This window comes from Mirounga leonina, unplaced genomic scaffold (assembly GCF_011800145.1).
Source record: "Mirounga leonina isolate KUSES-001 unplaced genomic scaffold, KU_Mleo_1.0 Mir_114, whole genome shotgun sequence".
Lineage (NCBI taxonomy): Eukaryota > Metazoa > Chordata > Mammalia > Carnivora > Phocidae > Mirounga > Mirounga leonina.
In genome coordinates, this window is record NW_023270265.1 from 46,039,916 (window position 1) to 46,052,427 (window position 12,512).

The 12,512-nt window shown below is 46.2% G+C and overlaps 1 protein-coding gene across 1 annotated transcript in view; it reads right to left on the minus strand.

Moving 5' to 3' along the window:
* CPXM2 (carboxypeptidase X, M14 family member 2) overlaps positions 1-12,512 on the minus strand; it is a 131,758-nt gene that overhangs the window by 70,021 nt on the left and 49,225 nt on the right. Inside the window, exon 4 of the mRNA XM_035030814.1 lies at positions 7,761-7,900. Within this exon, the coding sequence (XP_034886705.1) occupies positions 7,761-7,900 (140 nt within the window). The remainder of the gene's footprint in view (positions 1-7,760; positions 7,901-12,512) is intronic.

The window sequence follows — 12,512 nt, forward strand, 5'->3', positions numbered from 1 at the left end:
AGAGCTAGGTCCCGCCTGCTGCCTGGGAGTGAGATCAGTGCCAGTACCAACAAATAAACTGGTCATCAAATAAAGCCAAGTAAGGACAGAGAGCGACTAAGAGTGAGTTTCAAAAGAATGGTCAGAAAAAAGCCTCTGAATGCAAGAGGGCAGAGCCTTCAGATAGAATGGCAAGTGCAAAGGCCCTGAGGCAGGAACATGCTTCCTTTATCTGTGGAACAAAGAGGAGGCTCCTGCTAGGGGTGCAGTGAGCAAAGGGAATGAGTCAGACAGATAGTGGGAGCCAATCCACAAAGGCTATGTGGGTCCAGGGTGGAAGCATGACATGAGCTAAGTAGGGGAGGGGACCCACTGCAGGCAGGTCCCCCTCCACCTGGAAACCAATTAGAGAAAAGACAGGGTGTACCCAGGAACCTTCTGGAGGGTTTCCCAGGGAGTCACAGCTAGGGAAAGTAGACCCTTGAATAAAGCAGGGTGGAAATTCCATCCCTGGGAAGGAGCTCTAGAGTTGTTTCCATTTCAAAGATTTTACCTTCTGAGAGCTTCTTTCTTAGTCACTGGCACCCAGGAAACCAGGTATGGGCCACGCAGGCATAAGTGAGAGTTTTATTTAATTTCAAACAACTCTCCCTGCATTGTGGAAACATAACATGAAGAATTGATCGCATGCCTGGCTTTTTACTTGAACTTGCAGAGGTTTTCATTAAAACCCCTCCATTTTGTGCCAAACTCAGCAATTCAAAGACTGTCAGTTTTCAAAGAAGTTAGAAAGGAGTTTGGAAGCTTCTGTCTTCCCAGCCCCCGCAGGTGGCAAACATTTCATGTCACCGGTAAGTGGGGAGACACAGCACCACGCATTCTGAAAACACACACACACTCAACAGGAGATGAGTGATGGTGTGCCAGCCAGCCTCCCTTCGAGCTCTGCTCCAGGGACTGCTGGGCGTCCCTCCGAGCTCCCGGCCCCAGCCCCTGGCGCCCCGGGGGGGGCTGCCTCTGTGCATTCTTGGAGGTGGGGGCGGGGGCAGTGAGAGAGCCATGAAGGCAGAAAACCAGATCAACTGAAGAGAAAGGGAGGGCCTGGGTGAACACTTCTCACTGGGGAGCCGGAGGTCCAGTCACTGGGCAGAACCCCGGGGCCAGGCAGGTGCTGGGAAGGCTCCCCCTCCAGCCCATGAACACCCTTCAGCGGCGTCTCTGTTTGCCTCTGCCTCTTCTTACCTGCGTTTCCCTCCTCACCAGACCCCACCGTCTCTTCAGCCACCCCCTCCTCACCTCCTCTGAGCTGGGGTCCAGCATGTCCTGCAGACGCTCCCAACAGGGACAGCACGGAGCGCCAACCCTGCAGCCTCAAGATTTCCAGACGTCTGCTCCTCTCGGACACTCCGCTCACACCCCCCGCCCCCCCGGGCCCCAGATCATCACCTCTGCTGGCCCCGCGGAGTCTTCAGATGACCCCTGTCCTCCCGGCCAAGTTTGTGTCACTTCTAAAGCCTCATCTCCCCCAGTGGCTCCTTGAACTTGCCCTTCACTTCCAGGGAATCAGCCCTCTGCCTTTGATTCCTCCCCCACCAGCCCTGGAGCTGAACCTCACACCCTTCCTTCCAAATGCGCTCTGTGTCCTACCAGCTCACAAAATGCCCTTGTCCCCGGACCTCCTCCAGGGAAATGGCCACCGATTCTACCGCCCCCTAGTGCAGAAAGTGCCCTCAGTGCCAAGTGGGACCGTTACAATTCTATGAGCTCCGGACACCAGCTGAGCGCTCGGCAGCTCTCCCTGTCCTCTTGCTAGAAGCGTCCAACCCCTATACCGGCCACGCTCACTGTCTGCAGAGGACCCCGCCTCCTGCTTCAGCAAGAATGTAAAACCAACCCTCTAGTGCCAAGGCTGTGAATCCACCTCAGGGTTTCTCCCCCACCTTCAGTATGTCAAGGGACAAGGAGACCCTCTTCCTTTCCAGGGTGAGCTCCTCCACCGGCGTCAGTCCCACTCCTCCCAGCCACCCCCGAGCCCCTCAGCGATCTGCCCCGTCGGCCACCAGCCCCCCTTGTGAACACAGCTGTCTCCGGAGCAGAAGGGGGAGACAAGCCTTTCCTTGGGGCACCTCATCTGCTCCTTTCCTTCACCATCAGAATTGTGTACGGGGAGGCCCACACTCAGAACCTTTGCTACAGCTTTCCACCGACAAATAGAAAGCCAGCTCCACCATCACTGTGTCCTCGGTCACAAGCCTGGCTCACAGCCGGGGACCCACGCCTCTGGCTCTAAAGAGCCCGACTGCTTTTTAAAAAGTCAGCCAACCAGCCAAACCCTCCCAGTCCTCACCTTACAAACTCATCAGTCAAACAGCTACCCCACTTTAAGGACACATTTACAGACTCTCCAGAGAATAAGAATCGTTTTGTTTATTAAACAATTAAAATTTAAAACGTGGTTATTTTTAATCGCCTGTATCTTGCCCACATCATTACAGCATCTATTCCCCTCCAGCAGAATAATTAACTTGTCAATCATCACTTTGGTTATAACTGTAACACCCGTATGTCTAATATACTTTCTGAAATTAGGGAAATTAAAGATTGGCTTTTATTAGTATACTAACATTTCACTAAACTGTAGTGCGATGGAGAAGGATAATTTCTACTGGTGAAAAATATAAATTATTCAGTATCATGAAAATAATTATACTTTATTACTTTCAAATAGAAAAATTATTAAAACTAGAATTATAGTTTGTCATCAACTGGATTATGAACTAGTCACAGACCTAGGCTAAGCCTTGTGACCTGCCATATGTTCCTTCACGCCTACATCCCAAATCTGATAACAGCTCTTTCCCCATCCCTCATCAACGGGTACTTTGCGGATGCTAGTGAATCTGTTAACATACTGGATTCTTCCACCAGAATGAAAGCTCCCTGCAAGCAGGCCACTCCTTGCTCACCTTGTATCCCTAGGGCTGAGTACGGAGTGCTCAGTAACAGCTGAATGAATTCATAAACACACAAAGAGAATGTCAGAAACAAGTAAGATTATGGATGTTCACTTAAAAATACCAACCATATGAGGCACCTGGGTGGCTCAGTCGTTAAGCGTCTGCCGTCAGCTCAGGTCATGATCCCAGGGTCCTGGGATCGAGCCCCACATCGGGCTCCCTGCTCAGTGGGGAGCCTGCTTCTCCCTGTGTGTGCTCTCTCATCTCTCTCTCACACTCTCTGACAAATAAATAAATAAAATCTTCACACACAAAAAAATACCAGCTATGAAAGTCCTACAGATGAAAAGTATTAATAATATCCTTAAATATATATGCATTGTAACTCCCACATGCTCCCGTATTCTAACAACCAGACAGAAGCCTTTGTACACAGCAATACCCATCTGGCTCCGACCTCAAAGGGCCGGCAACCTCTTGCCCTTCCATTCCTAAAACATTCCCAGCCAAAATGCAACTCTCTGAGATGAGGGTAGGTTCTGCATGTTTAACTAGAAAAATCAAGCTCTAATTCCTACCCTGCCCTTGCTTGTCTTGGCTTGAATTCCACAATTTCCCTTTACCCGGCAAGATTCAGGAAGCAGCCACGGGCCTTTGGAGGAGCAGGCAGGGTTGTAACCGGCCCAGAGGGCCCTCAGGCCGTTCAGTATGCTTGTTACCAGAGCTACGTGGATGAAGGCATCCTCCAGGGCTGCTCCGCTGGGGTGGGGGTGGGGGGAGGTCGGGCTAGGCAGGCAAAGCTCCCCTGCGCCCCCCAGATTCACACAGCGCAGCATAGCCTCCCTGTATCCTCCAAAGGTTTCTGTGGCTAAAAATAAAGCTTCCAAGCCACTGTTTTAAATAAACCCAAAGAGATGCAGAGGGAAGAAACTAACATTTACTGAGCACTTACTATGTGCTGGGTAATTTCATTTGACCTCCACTGCATCTTGACCCCATAGAGGGAATAGTTATCTTATTTCAGGCAGCAAGCTGAGGTTCCAAGGGAAGGGAAGTCTCATAACCAACAAGAGTCAAGAGCCGTGACGTGACTCCAAAGGCGTTCTGTTGTCCATGCTACCATACATCACTAGAAATCGTCACTCCTCAACCTTCCACGGCCCCTCTCCTCTCCCGACTCCCACTGCAAACTTGTTCTCGGTCACTGACACTCGCAGATTAATGAACTCATTACCATTCCATGTGAACGGACCTTTGTCAATTTGTTACTTCCTAACAATATTCGTTCATTAAAAAATCATTACTTGAGTGTCTTAATAGATGCCTGGTACAGGGCAAGGCGACCAGGCACTGTCTCTATCATAAAGGTACTCCCAGACCAGCAGGGAGGAACACAGAAGCCCGTAAATAGGAATATTAAAAATGGTACCATAAGGGCACGTGGGTGGCTCAGTTGTTAAGCATCTGCCTTCGGCTCAAGTCATGATCCCAGGGTCCTGGGATGGAGCCCCATGTCGGGCTCCCTGCTCAGCAGGAAGCCTGCTTCTCCCTCTCCCTGCCACTCCCCCTGCTTGTGTTCTCTCTCTCGCTGTGTCTCTGTCAAATAAATAAAATCTTAAAAAAAAAAAAAAAATGGTACCATAGACACCTGTCCTGGGAACAGCGTGGGGACCGAGGTCATGGGGAGAGGGAAAGAGGGACACCTGCTGCCTTCTTCATTGTCAGCATTTGATGGTTCCCATGGCTGACATGTTTTCTGGTCATCCTGGGACAGATCCCAATGCTTCTAGCATTATTCATGCCTCTGGGGAATAAAAAGGTTCAGATACCAAAATTCATCCTTGTCCTATTTCCTCTTCAGTCCTTAGTGGAGACATTCCTATTCCAGGAGGTAAGACAAACTGAAACTCATCAAATTTCTTTCCATCGTCCTTGAAGGACAATTTGACTTAAAAGACATTTAGCCAAAAAAAAAAAAAATCTGACTCTTAAAAGCAATTCTATCGGGTGCCTGGGTGGCTCAGTTGGTTAAGCGACTGCCTTCGGCTCAGGTCATGATCCTGGAGTCCCTGGATCGAGTCTCGCATCGGGCTCCCTGCTCGGCGGGGAGTCTGCTTCTCCCTCTGACCCTCCCCCCCTCTCATGTGCTCTCTCTCATTCTCTCTCTCTGAAATAAATAAATAAAATCTTTAAAAAAAAAAAAGCAATTCTATCCCTTGTCTTCTAAGATGTTCCTGTCCTAGGCATAGTCAAAGAAAGATACTGTTCTACTGCAATTTCTTGTTCACCTAAAATGCTCTTGTGTTCTAGATGAAATGGAATGTGAGTGTTATTCCTACGCTGCTCGGTCTTTCTAATCCAATAATAACTCGACCACTGGCTCTCTAATGACAGTGGTTAGACAGGTTAATATCCCAGCATTAAGGTAAAATCCCTTCATTCATCCCTATGGATAATCTCAAGATCAATCTTTCTGTCCAAGTTTCCATTCCCCTTGAGCAATTCAACATTTTCTTCCCCCAAATTCTTGCCTTTCAGAATCTAAACAGTGAAAACAATTGTCATGGTAATGAGCTGATTAGAGCACAGTGCACACCACAGAGCAAAAATCATCATTATGAGCACATACATGGGCGCTGCTGAAAAGCAAAGTGAAAAAAAACGCACTACACAAAACAGCACAAATACATAACCAAATGTTGTCAAAATGCACAAATTATCCCAGCTCCGGAAATGTATTTGAAGGACATAATTCAAAGGAAGAAAAAAGTATGAAAATACTTTCTTGCAAAATGATATGTGACACCAGAAAACTGAGAAGGTAGCCGGAGCCATGGCAAGGTAAATTACAGGCTATTAAAAATGACCATTACGGGCGCCTGGGTGGCTCAGTTGGTTAAGCGACTGCCTTCGGCTCAGGTCATGATCCTGGAGTCCCGGGATCGAGTCCCGCATCGGGCTCCCTGCTCGGCGGGGAGTCTGCTTCTCCCTCTGACCCTCCCCCCCTCATGTGCTCTCTCTCAAATAAATAAATAAAATCTTAAAAAAAAAAAAAAAATGACCATTACGAAGTCTCAGTAACAGCATGAAAAATGCTTTGATACGTCCTTAAGTTAAAATAACATGATTGCATATGTAATAGGATTACAAATATGTCCCCCAAAAAACTATGTTTGTCTAAGGACAGTGGAATCATGGGTACTGTTTTTAAATGTTGCTAGATGTTATAATATCATCTTTACGATAAAAAAGCGCAGAGGAAAATAGATGATGAGTCACTGCCTGACAACTGTCACTATGTAAGAAAGTCCCCTCTACAGTGACAATGACAGGCAGTTAAATGTGAGCACAGATGTCAGGTTCCCCTCCTTTATCCTGGTTTATTTATTAACGTTGACCTTTCCAGGAATTAAAAAGTAATCGAATCAACAAATTACAGACAGATTTTACGCAACTGCCAAGAGGTAATGAGCAAATACTGAAATGAAATTCTAGAGTGTGGCACAGACAGGAAGGTGAGGTGGGCAGGGCAGGAGGGGTCTTAGCTAACTGGGCCAGTTTCCTAATGTCAGCGTGGGAGGCCTTTGTGCCCTTGGCTTCTCAGTTGTCATCAGATGTCAGAGGAACCTGAAAATTCTTGCTTAAATTCAGACAGCACCCAAGGTCCTATGGACCCTTCTAGGCCTTGCCTAGCTCCCGGTCTTCACTTGCCTGCTGTCCACATGGCTGGAGTCACAGGACAACCCCACAGATGTGGCCCTGCTTCCGTCTCCATGACCAGCCCCAGGTTGAGGTGGGGAGGTTGTTTGGTTTTATTGTGCGCATTGTTTTGGCACATACAATTTTTCATTATTGCAGTAAAGATACATAACATAAAATGTATCATTCCAGCCATTTTTAAGTGTACAATTCAGTGGCATTCAGTGCATTCACATCCCTGTGCGACCACCACCTCCATCCAGCTCCAGAACTTTCCATCACCCCAAACTGAAACTCAGGACCCATTAAACAACAACTCCCCATTCCCCCTCCTCCAGGCCCCGGCGGCCACCAAGGGGTCTCACTAAGTAGAATCACACAATGTTTGTCCTTTTGTGACTGGTTTATTCCACTTAGCATAATGTCCTCAAGGCTCATCCATGGTATAGCACGTGTCAGAATGTCCTCTCCTTTTAAGGCTGAGTAATATGCAATATTCCACTGTGTGCCTTTACCATGGGATGGAGAGCCTACCTCTCTTAGGATTACTATCAGTTTCATCTTGTTATTGACCCAACCCTGGGCCCAAGGTCAATTCTGAGAAATGGGCTCCATCTAGTTCTCAGGCCTCATACTGGCTCACCCTTCATTTCTACTACTTCTCTACAGTCCTTTATTTGGGAACCTCTCTGGGCTTCCAGTCCTCAGATTCTAAAGGATTCATACCATCTACTCCAGAACAGTGGCTTGGACCTGTTACCTATTGCTCACTGTCAGAGTTCCCAGCTTGGGCTGTGTTCAGTCTACCAGTCAGGGTACCAGTAACTCATCACAGATCCAAGATGGCAGCCACCTGCCTAAGCTGCATTGTTTTTACAACACCTTTGTCTACTCAGCCCAACCTGCCAGGTGGGTCCTTCTCTCTCTTCTCGTACAGGGGATAACATCATTTCAAGAGATGCTTGTGTCTACAGCAAGCCCAGCATCCTGTCCACATTCCAATTTTCTTCACTTCTGTTGCTTATCACCAGATACTTCTCTGCATCTTCCCTGTCTCTGTCCAAACCCTATAACATTAGACCCAAGGCATGGAGTCTAGAAAAGCACAGGTCTACCCACACTTACAGCCAAAGTGAGTTCCTTCCTTGAGTGATGACACCAGTGAATTTGGTCAGACGTCTAGCATCCACTTCAATCCACTGATGGAGGTCATTCCTTCCTGCACACCACGCCCCATCGTAAAAGTCATTTTCATTAATACCTGCCTGGAAAGAAAGAGAGATGTTCTTCAAAAAGACCCAGAATCAATGAATATTTTCATGAGACTTGTGGGGGCTCGGGGGCGGGGGGTAGAAGAAAATGAGCACAGGACAGAGAAAAAAATCACTATGTCCTGAACACTCCTTTTCCTAAATCATAACACGGAGTGGCCTGTTATTAACAAGTTGGAAATATTTCAATATGATACGTCCTCTTCTTGCCCAGTGTTGAAGATGAAATTTAATGAGCTCCCCTATTACTCATGCATCCGGCAGGCACAGACCGTCTCCTACGTACCAGCCTACACATGCCAGGTGCTGGGGATACAAAGGTGAATCCTTCCCTCCCAGAACCTCACCATCCAGGCAGGAAGAAAGACATGAAAACAGATAAATTAGAAACACAATGGGGCCTGTGTTATTCCGGGAACCGGAGCAAACTGCTACAGGAGCATTTAAGGATAATGGCTTACTTGGTCTGGGAGAGAGCAGGATAGAGGTGCTATCCGAGCTGAATGTTGAAGGGTAAGTTTATCTACTGAATATTTATTTACTGGCATTTAAGTCACTTGACGTGTTGAGTTTTGGCTACTATTGCTACCAAAGATTCTTTTGACCTGAATTTACAAGGTATGTGACATTTCTGCTCTGGAATTTTCCCTGTATTAACACCATTTCAAGAAAGAATTCCAAGGAAGGAAGGATAAGATAAAAGGGGGAAAAAAGGATATTTGAACTAAGTGAAGCTTCCTAATTTACTAAGATCCTTTCTACATGAACCCATGGCTATTCCCATAGCTATTTCACAAATACAGAATCAGAAAAAAACTCTAAGTGATATTTGAAAGACAGGCCAGCCCACCTTTCCTCCCTCTGAGCACCTCTCAGCTCAAATTCTGGGGCAGCCTTACTTCTAATGGGCAACAGTGATGTGAAACTCGCAGTCCAGCTACAGCAGACGAACAACACGGCCAAGGCTTCCATGAGTGGGGCCCTACCATCTCTGCGCCAGCTAACATCAGCCTTGTATCAGGACCAAACCATAGTACATGCACTCCCACCCCCTCCTGAAACAATCTGGAAAGAGCTTTGAGGGAAATGTCAGAACACTCACATATCACGGTCTCCTGAAAGCACTACCATCTTGGGTGAAGGTGACTGGAAACACCCATTAGTCAACATTCTCCAGAAACTCAAGCTCTCAATTAACCAGCCCCTTGGGGTCTCATAGCATACGGGGCGTCTGTGATTGGGACCTGGGAGTGCTACAAGGTTCTGCCTTCTAGAACCGTCAAAGAAAGTCTAAATTATGCAAGTGTGTCTTACCGGTACTCACCCATGCTTTGGTGGGTTTTGTTAAAGTGCGGGTGACCCTCTGACACCCAAGCTCTCATTTCCCAAAACTGCCCGCCAACAAGGAGACCACTGCCTCAGGCTGGAGGCTACTGGCCCGGTCCCTGCACCTCCTCACCAAAGGCAGGGATCCCCCAATGACAGACACCTGTTTAGCACATCAGTACTTACAATACCACCACTGAGCTTCCTTTGAGAAACCGTAACACTTAGTTTTTGTTGGGCTCCTCTTTTCGCGTCAACAACCCATGAGACTGGTGTTTACTTCATTTATTAAAGTGAACCTTCACCGTGCCTCTACAATCTGCCAGGTACTGGCCCAGGTAAGAGGAATGGAAAGGTGGAAAACATGTGCAGTCCTGCCCTCTTGGTGCTCAGAATGGACGGGCTAAAGTCTACAAGCGCAGCTGGTGTTTTGGTCTCAGCACCTTAAAATCAACCACTGCACAAAGTGCTGGTTAAGAGCTTGTGCTCTGAAGTCCTCCTGCCTCGGTGTGAATCTCAGTCCTGCCACTTCCACCCTGTATAAACTCAAGCAATTTGCCGAAATGCTCTGTGCCTCAGTTTCCCCATCTGCCAAAACGGGGGCAACGCTCATTTCTCCCTTAGGGTATTGACAGTGTTTACAACAGGACCCGGCACCCTGTGTGGGCTCAAAAAAAAAAAAAAAAAAAAAAAAAAGCAAGCACTTAACAAATGTTAGTTATCAGTATATTTAAAACAATGACGATTTGGCAAATTATGGAAATATGGGCGCTTTATGAATTATCCCACATTCTACAAAATTATAAGGAATTACAATACTATTCTGGGCCCTTGCTGCCACATTTTCTACAACTTCAAATATCCAGAACAGAGTTACAAAATCTGAAAAAAGAGGAGACTCCTAGTCTGAAGTTCTCAGTAGGAATCCATGTTGTCCCCTGGGGGATAGTTGGCTTGGCTGTCCCAGCCGGCACATATGTGCGACTGACAATGGATGGACCGAGACCTGGGATGCTCTTCACCATTCTGCAATGCCCAGGACAATACCACCGCACCACAAAGCAGCGTCTCCTCCAAAGTGTCAGCTGTGCTAAGATTGAGAATACCCGGCCGCGGGCTGAGAAGACGAGAACAGAGCTGCCACAGTGCCTGGGAGTGTCACCCCGAGAGAATCACAGAATGTGGAGGAGTTATCCCCATGCTATTCCACCGAAGTCTACTTGACTCCGACTTGGAATTAAATTTTGGGCCAGCCTGGGTATTTGGCTTCTGCTGCCGATCTCAGCTCTTCCTGAGCACACTAGACCTTCAATTAAATGCAATAAGGTGTCAGGGGATTGGAAGGCCCCTTCTGAAGCTGATTCAACAGGGAAGTGACAGCCACCTCTGCAAAATCAATTATGAATTTATAAAGCAAGCGCCTGGAAGGATTCAGCAAAAGAGGAGGGGCCAGTCCCCGAGGTGTCACCAAATTTTAGCACAGAGCAATCCGTGATGTCAGTAGGACGTCTGGGAAACCAAGAGAAGGGTACACTCATCCCTTTCTGTTCAAAAATGCAGGAAAGACTTCATAAATGTTGGACAAATTTCTATCAGAAGTTGTTGGAATAAAAAGTGGGATTCCTTGGAGTATAACTAGTCTTGAAAACACCACTAAGATGGAATGATAATTTGTACACTACAGAGCTCCATAAGTTAAGAATTAATATAATTTTCTCTAGGCAATTAAGTCATACTCATCATTTCTTTACCTTAAAAAAAAAAAACCAATGCATCTAACAGACTAAATTTTGCTTAAGATAAATGTGGAAATTATTAAATCCAAAACAAAGAGAAAACCTGATACTAGCCACTTAAGATCAAATGGGATTTTTCTGAGGCACCTGGGTGGCTCAGTTGGTTAAGCGTCTGACTCTTGATTTCAGCTCGGGTTGTGATCTCAGGGTGGTGACATCGAGCCCAGGCTGAGTGTGAAGCCTGCTTAAGATTCTCTCTCTCCCTCTGCTTTCTCCCCCCGCCCCAATCTCTCTCTCTCTAAAACAAAACAGATTTTTCTGTTTCAAGATGATAGGGTAAATGTTGATTTCTCTGCACTCTAGTCTCAAAAACTCCCTCCAAAGAAAACAAGATAAAGAAATACAATCTGACAAAATTTTGTCAGATCTGACAAAACTAGAAGACATTTATAATCTCCAAATTACAATATATGAAGATAGAAATCAGATGGAGGAGTCCCAAATGACTCAGCAAGAGAAGGAGATGCAAGCTTACAAGGGGAACACCAGTGAGAAGCAAGTCATCCAGGGCTTTAAAAAGCCCTGAAACTAGACTCCTGGGTAGCTTGAAAGGCGAGGCAGGGCTGAAAACAGGGAACTGATTCAAAACATGTATAAAAAAAATAGATTCCCACAGAGCTCTGTCTACAGATCTCCCTACCCCACAGAAGACCTGAAATTTTTCTCTTTAAAAAACCAAACAATCCTAGAGGCTCTGGATTTGGGGGCTCCAGACACAGGAGGGCAGGTGTGATATGATGGATAAAAACCGAGAACTCAGTCAGTGGATAGCAGCAGACTGAAGAGTGAGACACCCTAGCTCGCCTCCTCCTTCCAGCTCCAGGACACAAGGTAGCCAGGCTTCCAACAAACAGAAATTATATAAACTAAAAATGTAATGGGGAACAGAAGAAAATCTCAAAGAAATTATAATGACTATCCCTTGAAGAAGCTCTTGCTTGCATAAAACAAAAGAAGGATATTCTTAGAAAGGAAAAAGGAGCTCTTGTAATGTGAAAATTACAATAACAATGGGCAATCAAAGAAAAATAAGAAGAGCGGGGGAGGAAATTATAAAAAAAAAAAATACTATAAGCAAATAATGTCCCAGATCTGTAAGGTTTAAGTCTCCAAAACACTAAGAATCCACTATGATGAATAAGACCCACACCCAAACATATCTTTATAAAACTTCAAAACATCACACATGAAGAGAAGATTCTAGAAGCTTCCAGAGAGGAAACAAAAAATAAAACAAATATATAAAACCAAGCCAAAGGAATCCGCATGGTACCAGAAGTCCTAGTAGCAACATCTGAAGCTCAAAGAATGGAGGGATAATGACTTCAAAATTCTGAAGGAAAAGACTTTTCACCCATGATTTTTACACTCAGCCAAACTGTCCATTGCGATGGTAAAATACATTTTCGGATTCACAGATCCCCCCAAATTTCTCATGCCCCAATTCCATAAAGCTGTAAGACGAATGCGCTCCACAAAAATGA